The sequence below is a fragment of the Nomascus leucogenys genome, chromosome 9, assembly GCF_006542625.1.
Source record: "Nomascus leucogenys isolate Asia chromosome 9, Asia_NLE_v1, whole genome shotgun sequence".
NCBI lineage: Eukaryota > Metazoa > Chordata > Mammalia > Primates > Hylobatidae > Nomascus > Nomascus leucogenys.
The window spans coordinates 71,123,524-71,141,609 of record NC_044389.1 but is presented as its reverse complement, the minus strand read 5'-3'; the positions used below and the strand labels follow the sequence as shown (position 1 = coordinate 71,141,609).

The following is an 18,086-nucleotide window of genomic DNA, read 5'->3' as shown; positions in this document are numbered from 1 at the left end:
AGTTTAACATTTGTTTTTCATCATCTGGTCAAAATGTCAAAAGTGAGCAAAAAATTTTAAAGTATGGATTTATCTTGATTGAATACTTTATAGCTACCAAACTCTGATGTCAAAGCCACATCCAAGTCTAAAAACTACACCTGCTTTGTATGATAAAACTAATAATTATAATAGCTTTAGATTATTAATCTTTTCAATAATTCACACGCCATGTTCTCCAATACTTGTCTATTTTGAAATCTTTTGTTCAAAATTTGCTGCAACGTCTACTTCAGAGAGTGACTCTATATTGAGTACAGATAAAGTGACATAAAACTTACTTAGGACTTGCAAAGATTGTTTACTCATTTCACACACAGCCTTTGCAAATGGAACCACCAGGTTCTTCCAGTTCTTAGAATCACACATCACAGGACATTCTGGGAGCAGGAGGAAAACTGCTAAGGCTTCTTGGTGTGGAGAACGGCATGGAAGAGCTCTGAGCAGATCATCCTCGAGACACGTAGTTATCTGTGGTCAAAATAGGATCAGGGAACAGACCCAGGATATATTAGATACAGAGGATTGTGAGAAGCAAGCTATGAAATTAAGGGTTTCACTCCACCATGTTCCAATTAGAATAGTCACTTAGCCATTCTGAAACCTATTGATGAGACTCCATCACTCCTTCCACCCCAAATGCCCCTGATATAGTACATGAGAGCTATCCTCCTCATTTTATATCAGGCTCCATGAAGAAAATAAAGTGAAATCCCATGAGCATGGGTATACTGAGTGAATCATGGATTCAAAACGAATACAAAGGCCTTCAAAAGCAATGTTGTATGCAGGTCACACTAGTATCCCTCCTTCTAGAAGGAAGAGCTGTCCCCGCCCCTTCACACAATATCCATTTCTTTCTTTCTGTTTTCTCATGTATCAGTGGAAAAATTTGCAGAGAAAAATAGCTCTAAATTTTTATATTATTTATTTCATCCAGAGGTAAAGTTTTACCTCAGAGTGTAGTGGCTCAATTATAGCTGGAGTGCAGTGGCTCAATCATAGCTCACTGCAGCCTCAAGCTCCTGGGTTCAGGCAATCCTCCCACCTCAGACTCCTGAGTGGAGTGCACTGCCACAGCCAGCCCATTTTAGAAAATTATTTGTAGAGATGGAGTCTCACTATGTTGCCCTGGCCAGTCTCAAACTCTTGGGCTCAGGTGATACTCCCACCTTGGCCTCCCAAAGTACTAGGATTACAGGCATGAGCCAATGTACCCGGCCCAGAAGTAAACTTTTAAAATAGGACATATATAAAAATATATTAGTGGGAATAAACTTGTATGGTATTCTTTATATTTGAACATTCATTGAGTACTTACAATGTGTCAGGTGATCTCATGTAAATCATTTTATTTAATCTTACTGATAATCCTGTAAGGTAATTTTTGCTTTATTTGTTTTTTACCTCGTTTTTACAGATGAGCAAGGAGAGACTCAGAGGAAGTTAGCGGAAAGAGGTTACTCAATTAGAAAGTGACCATGGCACTACCATAGTAGTAAAATCTACCATGGCAGAGAAAATGCCATATGTTTACCTTGCCAGTCGTTTTTTTTTTTCCTCCTGGGTTTATAGGAAGACGGCAGCCCCTGGCTCCTCTGCAGTTAGGCAGGGCCATGTGACTGAGTCCCAGCTCACCAATGTGGGAGAAAGTGATGTGTGACACATAAAGCCCAGGCCACTGAAGCCTCTCATGGGAACTTCCATACTCACTTCCCTCATCTGCTAGCCAACCCAAAAGATTGAGTGGAGGATTTTACAGCCCCAGGGCCTAGAGATGCTGGAAAGAAGCCTGAGTCAGCCCTGAATGAACCTGTGCAAAGGTGCCTCTGACCTCCAACCTTCGTTGGACTAGGATGTTGGAAAATATTGTGTTAAGCTACTGAGATTTCAAAGTTGTTTGTTATAGCAGCTAGCCGTATTTACTCTACCTGATAGATCTATGTTCTGTAATTACAGTGTTTGCCTCTCATGTCATAAGGGTAAATAAGTGATATATGCCACAATAAACTGTGATGTACTATATATTGTTTTCATTACATTAAAATTCTTAAAATTTGCTTTTTCACATGTCTAGCAGAATACGATTTCTGTGGAATGCCAGTAGGTGTTATGCTAGAAAATAGCATCACAATGTCAAATAACTCCAAGAAAAACAGGGTCAAAAGAGATTTCTTTTAGTGTATGATGTCATAGAATCTTTGATTTCCTAATGTGCATATCATGACTCCATAATAGTAGGGAGTGTTCCCAGAGCTTTTTCATTAAGAACCCTTTTTTATGGGTTTTTTTAAATAAAACTAATGTCCCTTGGAACTCACACCGGGAACAGCACCCCAAATTATCTCCCATATCACCTAAATTCACTTAAGAAATATACTTCATAATATTTGCTATTATCCTTCATCTTGAAAATGAAAATATTGTATCTACTACACATTAAGGAACACTTTGCCCCTTTCCCTTCCAAGTATAAGGACCCACTCAGACCCATCAAAATGGTATAAAGATTATTTTACTAACTGAAGACATTTGAGATGCCTTTTTGGAGCTTCTTTTATCTAACTAATGCAGAGCTCTTCTAGTATGAAGCTCTTGTACATCCCCCATTGAGGAGCTACACTGCTAAAAAGGAGACCAATCATTCAGACCACTTGCATGTGGATGAGAAAATGCATAAACCAACATTCTCACAAACTGTCATACCTTCCATTTGTCTCCATAAAATCCCACTTGTTCTTCCCATAGGAGCCCTTTCTCCCTTCTCCCTTTCCTCCATTAAGTTGGTTTATAAATTCTTATCCTTAGCTGTTCAGGAGCCTCTTCATCTGAATGCTCCATATGCAAGTGTACAAAACTTGTTTTTTTCCTCCTGTGCTATAGGATGAATGTGTTCCCCAAAATTCATATGTTAAAATCCTAACCCCCAATATGATAGTATTAAGAGGTGGGGCCTTTGGTAGGTAATTAGGTCATACGATTGGAGCTCTCATGAATGGGATTAGCGCCCTTACAAAAGAGACCCCAGAGAGATTTCTTGCCCTTTTTGCTGTGAAAGGAAAATAAATCTTGGGGCCTCAAAATCACTAAGCTAAAGAGAAAAGTCAAGCTGGGAACTGCTAGTGCAAACCTGCCTCCCATTCTATTCAAAGTCTCCCTTCTGTTCACTGAGATAGATGCATATCTGATGCCTCTTTTGTAGAGGCTAATCAGAAACTCAAAAGCATGCAACCACTTTTCTCTCATCTACCTAAGACCTGGAAGGCCCCTCCCTGCTTTGAGTTGTCCCGCCTTTCCGGACCAAACCAATGTTCATCTTATATATGTGGATTGATGTGTCCTGTCTCCCGAAAATGTATAAAACCAAACTGCTCCGACCACCTTGGGCACAGGTCGTCAGGACCTCCTGAGGCTGTGTCACAGGCGTGCGTCCTCAACCTTGGCAAAATACACTTTCTAAATTAACTGAGACCTGTCTTAGATATTCGGGGTTCACACTGCCATGTGAGGACATTGAAAATATGGTCATCTAGGAACCAAGAAGTGGGCCCTAACCAGACACCAAACCTGATGGTGCCTTGATCTTGGACTTCCCAGCCTCCAGAACTGTGAGAAATAAATGTCTGTTGTTTAAGCTACCCAGTCTACAGCATCCTGGGCACTAAGAGATTCTGTTAATTATTAATTTTCAGTGACCCCTTCCGCCAACTCAAACCTGAGTCAGTAGAGGAAAAGAAAGTTTTCTTCCCAATACAACCCAGAATCACACAATATTAAACTGGAATAGATTTTAAAGATGAATTCAACAGGTAAAGAAAATGTGATTCAAAGAGAAAGGATGAAGTAATAACAGAGATTCATCTCAAATAGATGTGAGTTTCATCTCAGAACAGAGAAGTGGCTTTTCAGTTGATCAGTCCAGGATAAGGTTATTCTGCTTCCCAAATCAATACTCTTTTCCTATATCATGCTAGAGATTATCCACCTCTCATGCATTGCTCTGATTATATTGAAAATAAAAATATTGTATCTATTGTACATTTAAGGATTCAATAAGAAAATAAATGTCAGCACCTAATAAAGTACCTGGAATATAGTAATTTCATAATGAACACTAGCCCCCTCTTCCAGCCCCAATCATAAAAGCACCTTTGCAACAGTACGACAGTAAGAGAAATCTGACATGGTTGACTCTGTCTTGCTTCCAGCCTCACAGGTTGGCTGTCTTTTCTCATTCTTGGGCATGAGCCAAGCTAACTTTGGGAGAAATTTAGTTTATAGTTTAAATGATAATACTCTGTCCCCAAAACTGAGTTGTTCTTGTAAAACTAAAGAAAGTCCACCAAGTTAGGAGGATGACAGGGGATTGAATTCTAAATAATTATCAGCCATTATTCTGGAGGTCATAAGATTTGCAACTTCCCCAATTACTCTTGCAAATAACATCATTATTTTAGAACCTAAGATTGGCCTTTTGAGATGTCTTTTCAGGTTTTTGCATTTCTGACAACTGGATGGTCCCACCTGGACCCATCAGCCAGTCCTGTGGCCACCACCCAGGAACTGACTCAGCACAAGAGGACAGTTTCTATTCCCTATGATTTCATCTCTCAGCCAGTCAGCATGCCCCCTACCCTAGCCCCCTGCCCACCAAACTGTCTCTGAAAAGCCCCTAAGCTATGAGCCTGAGCCTTCAGGGAGACTGATTTGAGTAATAATTCTATCTCCTACATGGCATGGCTAGCCTCGTGTCAATTAAACTCTTTCTTTACTACAATGTCATAGTCTCAGTGGGTCGATTTTTGTTTCTGCAGTGGCAGGAAGAACCCATCGGGCAATTACAATCATAGTCCCATCTCACCCAGCTTCCAACAAAAATAAACCGCAATCGTATTTGTTCTATATCTTAAGTAAGTATTGGCTATTACCATGGAAGAAATCCATTCCTTTTTTGTTAACTTCTTGAAGGTATCTCTTGCCATTTCTAAGTCCACATCAACGGAAGTCATTTCTCCAGTTCCTCTTTGGATATAAGAAATGCAAGAAACCATATAAACATAAGGAAAGGGATATTTCTAAAGTTCGTATGTCATTTGTTGTTTTATTACATATAAGATACAAACCTTTTTCTTAAAGCTTGCCTCCTTTCAAAATAATCGACTTACTTGACGTAAAAAATGTACAGTTTATGTTCTCCTTGTTAAAAGACAGTAGATAACAATGTATTATCTCTGTAGTGGCTACATCAAGTTTGGGCTGCCATATTAACAAAATTTTACTTGCTGAATCTGACAACGGAAACCCTCTGCCCCCATGCTCAGTTTGCACACTAAGAACTAGAACTACCTACCCCCCATCCTCCTTACCATTCATATTTACTGAACTTTGCAATTCCACTGTTTTTATTGGAATGACTTTACTTTTCCAGGAAACTTTTGCCCAGGCAAATGGCAATTGTTCATCATGGGAACTTCTTGAAAGACCCATTTAACTCTTCAATGGAGAGCATCAGCAGTTTGTGCCCACAGATTCTTTGAATCCCTTATCTCAAAATCCTTACCTTGCTGTTTGCACCCATCCTGGATTGTTGTACATTTACCCAGTTCAAATCAAACCTCCAGCCTTCCCTCTCACATTGAAAGAGCTCCTTAAACCAGACTCCCAATTGTAAATAAATTCCGAACTGGTCTTTCCTCTCATAAACACTACCGAAGCTTTGTCCAGGTGTGCTGTTCTCTCTGGCCTGTCTTATCAACAAGTTGTTTTAGTGATATTTGAGAGGCCAGCATTCAATAAGCCTAACAATTTTTAAATAATGCATTATCAAATATTGCATGCCAGCTGCAGTGGGTCATGCCTGTAATTCCAACACTTTGGGAGACCAAAGTGGGAGGATTGCTTGAAGCCAGGAGTTCAAGAGACCAGCCTGGGCAACATAGAGGAGACCTTGTCCCTACAAAAAAATTAAAAAAAAAAACAAAAAACTAGCCAGGCATGGTGGTGCACACTTTGTAGTCCCAGCTACTTGTGAGGCTGAGGTGGAAGGATAGCTCAAGCCCAAGAGTTCAAGGCTACAGTGAGCTATGATAAAACTACTGCATTACAGCGTGGGCAATAGCACAAGACCCCATCTCTAAATATTAAACAAAACAAAACAGACAAACAAAATGCCAGGCATAGTGGCTCACGCCTGTAATCCCAGCACTTTGGGAGGCTGAGGTGGGTGGATCACTTGAGGTCAGTAGCTCAAGACCAGCCTGGCCCAACGTGGTGAAACCCTGTCTCTACTAAAAATACAAAAAAATTAGCTGGGCATGGTGGCGCATGCCTGTAATCGCAGCTACTCAGGAGGCTGACGTGGAAGAATCAGATGAACCCGCGAGGCGGAGGCTGCAGTGAGCAGAGATCATGCCACTGCACTCAAGCCTGGGTGACAGAGTGAGACCCTGTCTCAAAAATATAAATAAAAATAATAAAAATTTTAAAAAGAGGCCAGGCGCGGTGGCTCATGCCAGTAATCCCAGCACTTTGGGAGGCCAAGGTGGGTGGATCACTTGAGGTCAGGAGTTTGAGACCAGCCTGGTCAACATGGTGAAACCCCATCTCTACCAAAAAATATAAAAAATTAGCTGGGTGTGGTGGTGCACACCTGTAATCCCAGCTATTCTGGAGGCTGAGGCAGAAGCATAGCTTGAACCTGGGAGGTGGAGGTTGCAGTGAGCCGAGCTGCATCACCACACTCCAGCCTGGGTGACAGAGTAAGACTTCATTTCTAAATAAATAAATAAATAAATAATAAAAAAGAAAGAAAGATTTTCTCCTTGCTAGATTAACTGATTTATAGTAATATTAGGGCTAAAATATTTATGCAAGTACTAAAACAAAGTATTATAAATTTCCCCCTTAAAATATATTCTCTTTTGCAGCCTTTGACATCTTAGGAGTTCCTCACTCCTGGGAAGTGAGCATGGATACTTTTTCACGTTAGGAAGAAAACAATCTTCACATAGAAAAGAGTTTCCCACATGCAGTAAGAATTAGCCTGAGGTGAAGTTATTGGCATCCAACAGCTCCTCTAGTCCCACAAGCTGACTGAGAATGCAGCTGGGTTAAGAACTAATGGGACTGCCAAGAGGGTTGTACAAGGGCAAGTAATAGCAACAAGGGTTAAGTGAGTACCGCCTAGTGGCCAGGAGTGGGTACAAGATGTATATCACCATATTTTGAACCAGTGAGCAAACTTAAGGCCAAGTTAACAAGGGAGGGACAGGCAAAGTAGAACCCATATGAGTTACACCACCTGCAGACAGATCAGCAAGGCATCAACCTCCAAAGAGGCAGAGGGCAGCCTAAGACCCTTTACACTGCTATTTCTCCTTCTCTTCCCTTTTACACACAGATGGCATATTGGAGAGCTTGGAGGAAAGAGCAGAAATAGAAGACCCAAATATCGAACATTATAGGAACTGTTTCAACTATTGGATCAGACCAAATGTTAAACCAAATAGGAGTAAAATCAGATTTTCTTCTGTAGCAGTGAGTTAAAGACAATATAAATAAGATTTATTTTTTAATTGATCATACACAGTAAAAATTGTAAAGTGTACTCTTGGCTTCTAAGTACTAAAGCAATGTGAGATTTAGCTGATCCCTTGTATATACAAAGATCCTGAAAAAACACCATTCCTTCTAATCAGACAACAGAGTAAAGTGATATGAAGGAAGTAAACAATATTAATTAGGAATTATAACTTACGGTAGTCTAATAGAAAATTACTTTATAAAATGAAAGAATTCTATAACAACCTACAGAGTTCTCTCTGTTGGACTTTGTGGGCAAGAATAACAAAATTCACAAATTAAACTTACTTGAAACATTTCATTTTAAATATTTTCCAGTGTTTTAAATGAAGGTAAATCTTATGTAAGTATTACCTTTTTTTTAAAAAACTCGCTGTCAGACAAGCAGGTGATGAAAATATCATTCTAATTTCACTGTAAAAGTAATAACAAGGGGTAAGTCACAACATACTATAAAGCATGCCTTTTAAAAATCTTATTATGTCTGAATAAGTAAATGATGATGTGGAATCATTATTAATGAAAATAACTACTCTCTTAAGAGTCTCCCAAATCCTGGGTATACTTTGTTCATATTATTTCTAAATCTCACCAAAACCCTTTATAGTGGATTTGTTCAAGTCATGTAGGTTTAAATAAAATCTATCCCTGTGAAGATCAAAACTCATAAAACTCCAAAGGGGTAAACTATGAAAATATGAAAACAGTCCACCTTACTGAAGGCTTTGTGAGCTTTTTTGATTCACTCCTGCAACTCCCTCACCTAGTAAGGCACCTGGGATATCACATGTCCTCCATATATCTGTAAATGAGTACACTGATGACCTAGTCACACTAAGAGGCCGTAGAAGAGAATCATGGTCAAAATGCAAAGACCTTCACAACAAAACCAAAACCTCTATCTTAGGATAAAATGACCAAAGCCTCAGAACCAGATAAAAGTGGCTTATGATTTATCAGACAGAGCCACCTTTTAGCCACTTCATGTTCAGTACTTCTTCTTTTCACTGCTATCCATTTTTCTGCCATGGACTGGCTAATTCGGCTTATTTCTGGCAGGGTTTTCCCAGGAGCACGTGTGGAACTAGTATCCTTCAGGGAAGGAAGAAACAAGAATGATCAGGAACACACACATATTCAGCAGTAAATTATACAGTAAATCAGCTGGCATGGGTGGTAAATAGGCCCTGCCCTGTTGGGTGGTAGCATTTGGTGGGAGGACCTTTGGCGTCAGACCGGTAGGGCTATTCCACCTCCTAGCCTGGGCTACTTTGCTTGGTCTGAGCCTTAGTTTCATCATAAAAAAAAAAAAAAAAAATGAACGCAGGGCTTCAAATAGATACTTGTAGATCATTATTCACTGCAGCATTATTCACAATAGCCAAAAGATGGAAACAACCCATGTCCATAAACAGATGAATAGATTTTTTAAATATACGTAAAATGAAATATTATTGAGCCTTAAAGGAATGAAATTCTGGCCGGCACAGTGGCTCATGTCTGCAATCCCAGCACTTTGGGAGGCTGAGGCGGGCGGATCACCTGAGGTCAGGAGTTTGAAACCAGCCTGGTCAACATGGTGAAACCTTGTCTCTACTAAAAATACAAAAAATTAGCTGGGCATGGTGGTGGTCACGTATAATCCCAGCTACTCGGGAGGCTGAGGCAAGGGCTTGAGCCTAGGAGGTAGAGGTTGCAGTGAGACAGGGTCATACCATTGCACTCCAGCCTGGGCAACAAGAGCGAAACTCCATCTCAAAAAAAAAAAAAAAAAAAGAAATGAAATCCTGACACATGCTACAACATGGATGAATTTTGAAGACAAGCGAATGAAATTAGGCAGATGCAAAATGACAAATATTGTATGATTCCACTTATATGAAGTATCTAGAACAGGCAAATTCATAGAGACAGAAGGTAGATTCAACATTACCTAAAGCTGGGGGCGGAGAGAGGGAATGGGGAGTTATTATTTAATAGTTACAGAATTTCTGTTTGGGGTAATGAAAAAGCCTTGGAGATGGATAGTAGTGACAGTTGTACAATATTGTGAAAGTAATTAATGTCACTGTCACTAAACTGTATACTTAAAATGATTAAAATGGCAAATTGTATTTATATATATATTTTCCACAATAAATAGAGATAATAATACCTACCTCTCTGGGTTCCTTTTTTTAATTTTTTTAAATTTTTTATTTTATTATTATTATTTTTGAGATGGAGTCTCGCTCTGTCGCCCAGGATGGAGTGCAGTGGCATGATCTCGGCTCACTGCAAGCTCTGCCTCCCAGGTTCACACCATTCTCCTGCCTCAGCCTCCCGAGTAGCTGGGCCTACAGGCACCCACCACCATGCCCAGCTAATTTTTTGTATTTTTAGTAGAGACGGGGTTTCACCGTGTTAGCCAGGATGGTCTTGATCTCCTGACCTCATGATCCACCCGCCCCGGCCTCCCAAAGTCCTGGGATTACAGGCTTGAGACACCGCGCCCGGCCTATCTGGGCTCTTAAGATTCAATTATAGTAAGTATAAAAAGCTTTGGGATTATAATGGGCACTCAATAATTAGTTTTCTTCTTCCTTTTAATCACCCATAAGTGTTTACTTTTATGTCAGTAACTCTCAAATTGTAACGTGCATCCAAATCACCTGGTAGGTGATTCTGGTGGGCTTGTTAAAGTAGATTGCTGGGCTCCACCCCATAGTTTCTGATTCAGTGGGTCAGGATAGAGTGCGAGAATTTGCATCTAACAAATACTCCAGTGATGCTGATGCTGCTGGTTTGGGGATCACACTTTGAGAACCATCGCGCTATATAATACTTGAGACCAAATAGCCCAACCAAGGGTTTCAAAAATCACTGTCTGGAAAGAAAAATCCATTTTCAAAACAGTCTTCCAAAGGCATTAGCGCTCTGCTATAACTTATACCTATGCCTCCACTGCACTTGTTATGAGCCAGGAAATCCTGCATCATTTTGGTTTAATGCTGAAATAAAAGACCTCTTGAAGAAGACAGGTAACCACGGCTCTTAAAGTTCCCTTCAGTTTCTTGATCTGAGTCCTGGGTTTTCCCTGTAGTTTGATCAAGAGGAAGAGTTTCCCCCCCACATCCCAGGAAACTTGGGACAATGAAGTGCTCCCTCTTGGCAGTTACATACCATTTCTTTATTTTCTGCTTCAAGATCCCTAGCTCCTGCCAAATACATGGCAAGAGACGATGTCATCTGCCCCCTCTTCTTTTGTAATCTTCTCCCACTGTCCTGGTCACTCCCCTTCATTCATCGAAAGCGTCGGCACCTTGCTGTCTTCTTCACACCACAATTCCCGTGGTCACCCTTCCTGCCCTCACTCTTGGTTACTTCAGAATTGATGAACCTGATCTATCTCCCACCTTCATCTCTCAATTCTTAATCATCTCCACTATTTTCCTCTGCTCCACCCCAGCCACACATGCCCTGGATCAGGGTTTTGAAACTGACACTATTGATATTTTGGGTCCGATAACTGTTGTGAGCAGCTGTCCTGTGTATCATAGGATGTTTAGTGGTATCACTGGCCTCTGTCTACCAGATGCCAGTAGCAGCCACTCCCAACACCATGCTCTCCCCTAGTTATGACAAACTACAATGTCCCCAGACATTGCCAAATATTTCCCAGAGCACGAAATCACCCCTAGTTGAAAACCACTGCCCTAGATATAGGTGAGAAGCTGGATGTTATAATTATCAATTGTTCCATCTTCTAAATTTCTACTGGAAATGTTCTCTTCTCTGACCATCACACACCATCTTGCAGATTCACCTCCTTTAGAGTAAAACCCGCAGTCCAAGATTCTTTTTTCCACCCGGATCTCCAATCCATTAGCCCTGTTGTTTGTCCACAATTCATCACCCTCTTTCGTCCTCCTTACCCAGCTTAGATTCCATGGTTCATCACTATAATCACACCTATAACTCTTTTGTCCATTTCCTATTGTACTTACCTAGCAAAATTCCATCTGTAATTAAATTTGACTCTGAATTACTCCAAAATCCAACTGAAGCAGCCTAACATCACCGGAGAAAGCTGCACAACTGTGCAGACTGATTTCACTTTAAGTCTATGACCACAGATTTCAAATGCGCACCTGATACTGTCTAATGGATTCCAAGGCTACCTGCTTTTCCCCAAGACAACTATCGCAACCCTTCCTTTTCTTCCTAAACCTTTCATACTCTTCTGCTTACTCATGCTCAGATGGGGACCTTGTCTTATGCATCACTGAAAATTGAAGCAATTAAGCAAGAACTATAATCACCTTCCCACCATCAACCTATCCTCACCTGTATCGTTTCTTATTACAGCAGAATAAACACATCTGTTCAAACCCCTCAATCATGCTTTAGATTCTGCTTCCTCTCTGCTAATCTCAGACATTGCTTCTGCAATTATTCACTCTTTCTTTTTCTTTTTTTTTTTTTTTTGAGATGGAGTCTTGTTCTGTCGCCCAGGCTGGAGTGCAGTGGTGCATCTCGGCTCACTGCAACCTCCGCCTCCCAGGTTCAAGCAATTCTCTGCGTCAGCCTCCCAAGTAGCTGGGATTACAGGTGCCCACCACCACGCCCGGCTAATTTTTGTATTTTTAGTAGAGATGGGGTTTCACCATATTGGCCAGGCTGATCTTGAACCCTGACCTTGTGATCCACCCACCTCGGACTCCCAAAGTGCTGGGATTACAGGCGTGAGCCACCATGCCCAGCCTATTCACACTTTCTTATGCAGCATGAGAAACCCTCTCACAGTTCTCTACTCTCCTTCACATCAAAATTTCTCAGAGTTGTCACAGGCATTGTTTGCACTTGTTCCCCTTCTATTCTCTGTCCAGCCCACTCAGGTCAGGTTTCCTTCTCTCTCCTCTGCAATAACACAATCTTACCAAAGCAAAAATAAACTATGCACTCCTCTTACTTGACCACTTGGCTGTATTTGACAGAATTAGCCACTTTCTCCTTCTGGAAATATAGTGGTCCCCCTTATCCAAGGAGGGTGTGTTCCACCAAGACCCCCAGTGGATGCCTGAAACCATAAATAATATCAAACCCCATATAGACTGTGTTTTTTTCCTATTATCCATACGTATGATCAAGTTTAATGTATAAATTAAGCACAGTAAGAGATTAATACCAATAACTAATAATAAAATGAAACAATTATAACAATTTACTGTAATAAAACATATGTAAATGTGGTGCCCCTGTCTTTCTCTCAGAATAGCTTATTATACTGTATTCACCCTACTTCTTGTGATGAAGGGATGAAGTGGAATGGTGTGAGATTTCATCATGACACCCAGAACATGTGATTTAAAATTTACGAGTTGTTTATTTCTGAATTTCCCATTTAATATTTTTAGACCACAGTTGAATGTGGATAACTGAAACTGTGAAAAGCAAAACTGTAGATAAGTGGTACTACTGGGAGCCAGGCGCGGTGGTATACACCTGTAATCCCAGCACTTTGCCAGGCCAAGGTGGGCAGATCACTTGAGCTCAAGAGTTCAAGACCAGCCTGAGCAACATGGCGAAACCCCCATCTCTACAAAAAAAAAAAAAAAAAAAATACAAAAATTAGCTGGGCATTGTGGTGTGCGCCTGTAGCCCTGGCTACTTGGGAGGCTGAGGCGAGAGGATGGCTTAAGCCTAGGAATTTGAGGCTGCAGTGAGCCAAGAATCCAGCCTGGGTAACAGAGTGAGACCCTGTCTCAAAACAACAAAACAACAAGCAAACAAACAAACAAACAAAAACAAAAGAGAGGACCTCCATACAGGTGCTTTCTTCTCTTGGCTTGTTTGGCCAGTCCCTAGGTCTCCTTTCCAAGCACATTTCAGATGGGTCCCCCCTCACATAGCTGACCCCAGCTTACAGAACTGGCTCCATCTTGTAGAGCTCTTTGTCCTTTCTTCCTATGGCTCTGCCTCACTGGCCTTCTGTCACACACACCAAACTCATTCTTGCCTTACAGGCTTTCTGTGTGCAGTTCCCTCCGCTCTGAGCATTCTTTCTCTGGACCTAAGCATGGCTAAAATCTCTGCTCAACTGTCTTAGCCTCTACAAGGCCTTTTCTGACAGACATTTCTAAAGAAGGCCACCTCACCAATCTCAAACAATCAATGTGTTTTCTTCAGAGTACTTGTCACTGTCTAAGACAATTTTTTTTTTTGGAGACAGAGTGTCGCTCTGTGCCCCAGGCTGGAGTGCAGTGGCACAATCTCAGCCCACTACAACCTCCACTCCTGGGTTCAAACAATTCTCCTGCCTCAGCCTCCCAAGTAGCTGGGATTACAGGCTCGTACCACCACTCCCAGCTAGTTTTTGTGTTTTTACTAGAGATGGAGTTTCATCACATTAGCCAGGCTGGTCTCGAACTCCTGACCTCAAGTGATCTGCCTGCCTCGGCCACCCAAAGTGCTGGGATTACAGATGTGAGCCACCATGCCGGGCCTCTAATACAATCTTATTTATTTTGCATTTACATATTTATGGTCCGGCCCTGCCTGTGGAGTCCAAATGCTATGAATGAAGGTAACTTTGTCTGTATTATTCACTTTTGTCCCAGGCACCAAGAGCAGAGCCTGATATGTAAAAGGGTCTCAATTTTTGTTGAGTGGCTGATTGAATGGCTATGATAGAGCAACCAAAGTATAGTCTCCTAACTATCCCAACAGCACAGAAACCTTTGCCTCTGACCACTTTCTGTGCCAGGGACTACAGAAATAGTCTATTATGTTTCTAATTTGTACTTTTTCCTGTCATCAGGAATGTTTTAAACATCAAGTTTAAACATCAATTTTAAAACATTCCTGATAACAGGAAAAAGTACAAATTAGAAAAATAACTATGAAGGCTTTTGTTTCCATAAACATATTTCAGAACTCACCCAGAAATGTAATAATAAAATTCTTCCTGTTAACAATTAGGAAGGCACTATAGCATGATGGATAATGGTGTAAGCTATTGGGTTAGACTGCCTGGATTTGAATCCAGCTCTACCACTTACTAAGAGTGCAACTTTGCATAAATTCACCTCTCTGAGACTCAGTTTTTTCGTCTGTCAAATGTGAAAAACAAAATCAACGAGATTTGATATGAGCATTAAACATCTTGATCCATTTGAAGAACTTCAATTGCCGCCTGACACTTGGTGACTGCAGTTAAAATTAGTCATGACTGTTATCTATCATCATTAATTTTATTAAGCAATAAACTTGAGTTGGGGACTCGATGATGTGACCCTTGCAACAGAGGACAGCTGAGACGCTGCACGCCACCCCTGCCACACACATCACTGCACACTGACACACATGGCAATCCCCCCACTGAAGGAGGTGCCACTGGGAAATTCCCTATAGGACACGTCAGAAACCCTTCCTTCACAGTCCTGGACAGGGAAAATTCAGTTCCCTCCTGAAGATGGAAACAGCTGCTGTTGACACAAGTTACATGTGTATGTGCATTTACATGATGCAAATTCAACATACACACTTACCAATAAAGAAAAAATAAATCTGAAATGGCGGTGGTGGGGGGTCTAATCTGTTAGGAAAGTTGACAAATAAGGAAGTGAGAATTATGTAATTTTTTTCATAAGCATTCCAATATAGGACCTTATTGTTTTAGTAAAACATCTGAATATATATGAATAATACAGTATTTCAAATACTGCTCTGAAATCTTGAGAAAAAATAATTTTTAAGAGGAACAAAAAGCATAATAGATACCTGATGAGTTGTCACAAAGTTGGCATATGTTCCAGCAAAAATGTGTTTGACTTGAACACCCACGAGGTCTAAAAGAAAGTCATAAATCCATGCTTAGAGTTTTTAGAAGTAAAAATAAATCTGATGTATTACCAAGCCAAATTTATTTACTTACTGGCAATTTATATTCTCCTAAACAGATTTTGACTACAAATGCGTAAAAGATTAATTTTTTTTCTTTTTTTCCCTCCCATCATATTGAAATAAAAGATCGGTTTTGATCAGATTACATGTCATATATTTATTTAGTCTAAAATTTAGTTTTTCATGCACTTGCATAATGCAGCCAGGTGGCCATGCTTTAGAAGAGATTTGATTAAATATATAAAAGTGTATTGTTCTGGTTGCTTCTTTACTTTCTTAATAAACTTGCTTTCACTTTATGGAAAAAAAAGTGTGTTGTTCTGATGTTTAAGTAATCAAGTTAGGATCCTCTTCTGTATTACCTTAATCTTTTTTATTTTATTATTTTATTTTTTTGAGATGGAGTCTTGCCCTGTTGCCCAGGCCGGACAATCTCGGCTCACTGCAACCTCCACCTCCTGGGTTCAAGCGGTTCTCCTGCCTCGGCCTCCCGAGTAGCTGGAATTACAGGCTTGCACCACCACGCCTGGCTAATTTTTGTATTTTTAGTAGAGATGGATTTCACCATGTTAGCCAGGCTGGTCTTGAACTTACCTTAATCTTTAGACACGATTACCAAATACCCTAAGATTCATTGATTCACTGCATAAGATAACAATGCCCTATCTATCTATCTATCTATCTATCTATCTATCTATCTATCTATCTATCTATCCATCTATCTAAAATAAAAGTACAGCTGGGCACGGTGGCTCATGCCTGTAATCCCAGCACTTTAGGAGGCTGAAGCGGGTGGATCACCTGAAGTCAGGAGATTGAGACCAGTCTGACCAACATGGAGAAACTCCATCTCTACTAAAAATATAAAATTAGCCAGGCATGGTGGCACATGCCTGTAATCCCAGCTACTCAGGGGGCTGAGGCAGGAGAATCGCTTGAACCCGGGAGGCGGAGGTTGTGGTGAGCCGAGATCACGTCATTGCACTCCAGCCTGGGCAACAAGCGCAAAACTCCATCTAAAAAAAAAAAATAAATAAAAATAAAAATTAAAGTACTAGGGGAACTACAGTTCTGTAGAATCCTTTGAAAGGAAGCTGAATACTAGTTCTCCTCCAGCAGCATTGATGAACACAAAATCATGAATTAGTGGGACTCATACCTTCAGCAGAAATCAGGCAGCTAATGTCAAAGTTCTCTGTCAGGGCCTCTGGATGAGTTGGCTTGCCTGTGTCACTTGGTCCATGACCAAAAGATACCACCTGACCAGTGGTGTGCACATATGCAAGGGTATGATAACTACAGGAGAGAGAATACACCATAATGAAGACTAAGGCACTCACGGCTTTTGAGAAAGATGATGTCCCTTAACACAAAATAACAAACACAAAAAAACCCAATTTACTTTTACTAAGTACCCAGCTCCCTTAGCACAATGTCAGTGTTAGAGGGCATCAAAAGATGTGGCTAAACAGACAGTGAGTCAATATTAACTTACTACTAATCTTAAAAATAGAATGTTATTGATGGGTCTTTACTATGGTTTCAATCATTTGTGTTCTAAATGCAGGCATTTCTATTTTTTGTTTTTTATAAATGCATTGGGTAGATATTTAAACACTCAAAGTGTCCTCATAATTAAGTTATGCAGAACTCCAAATATGTATATATATGTAAATATACATCATCTTCTGCATGCATGAGATTAATTTACTTTAATTTTGTCTTATCAACTTAAGTAGGGAAGCTCTGCTATTTTTATCAATCTACTTCCCATTCTCCAGCACCTGGTACAGTGTTCTATACACAGTAGACTTCCAATTATTTCTTATTAAATAAATAAAATATCTAGAATAAAGATTAAAAACTGAAAAATTAAACTATATTTGAAATAAGTAAATTTTCAGGCAGGAATTTTAAGGTTTGATAACATTCCATATGAGTCATTTCGAAGTAATAAAATATAACATTTTCTACACATGCTAAGAAAAAGAAGAAGAAGAAGCCTATTACCTTCCACAATCTACCTGTGAAACTAGGCCATCAATTATTTCCACAAGTTGTGGACCTCTCTTCTCAGGAGTGGGGCTGTATCCCAGCTGTCCAGAGCGATTGTCTCCAAATGTGAACACTTTTCCGTCCTGCTTAGCAAAGGAAGAATCAAATTAATTGCAGTTTTAAAAAGGTAACTAAAAGCTTACTGACGGTCATACAAGAGTTAACATGGGAGCACTCTGTGAAACACAAGCTCTACATAAATAGGAGAGATCCTTTATTCTTTCTAATAGTGTATGTCGAGTTAACACTTCAAACATGAAAAATCACTGGGGTCAGGCACAGTAGCTCACACCTGTAATACCAGCACTTTGGGAGGCTATGGCAGGAGGATTGCTTGAGGCCAGGAGTTTGAGACTAGCCTGGCCAATATAGCAAGACCCCATCTCTACACAAATTAAAAAAAAATCATTAGGATTTCCTTAAAAACTCGGCACCTTGGTGATGTATTGTACAGCACGGTGACTATAGTTAATAATGTGTTTCATATATGAAAATTACTGAGAGAGTAGATCTTAAAGATTCTAATC

At 40.3% G+C, this 18,086-nt stretch overlaps 1 protein-coding gene across 1 annotated transcript in view; it reads right to left on the bottom strand.

Moving 5' to 3' along the window:
• Window positions 1–18,086, bottom strand: part of HERC6 (HECT and RLD domain containing E3 ubiquitin protein ligase family member 6) — a 66,551-nt gene that overhangs the window by 32,279 nt on the left and 16,186 nt on the right. The window contains exons 6-12 of the mRNA XM_003265890.4: window positions 17,515–17,642; window positions 16,664–16,800; window positions 15,382–15,449; window positions 8,591–8,712; window positions 7,975–8,034; window positions 4,968–5,061; window positions 321–510 (exon numbers count right to left, since the gene is read on the bottom strand). Of these exons, the coding sequence (XP_003265938.1) occupies window positions 321–510; window positions 4,968–5,061; window positions 7,975–8,034; window positions 8,591–8,712; window positions 15,382–15,449; window positions 16,664–16,800; window positions 17,515–17,642 (799 nt within the window). The remainder of the gene's footprint in view (window positions 1–320; window positions 511–4,967; window positions 5,062–7,974; window positions 8,035–8,590; window positions 8,713–15,381; window positions 15,450–16,663; window positions 16,801–17,514; window positions 17,643–18,086) is intronic.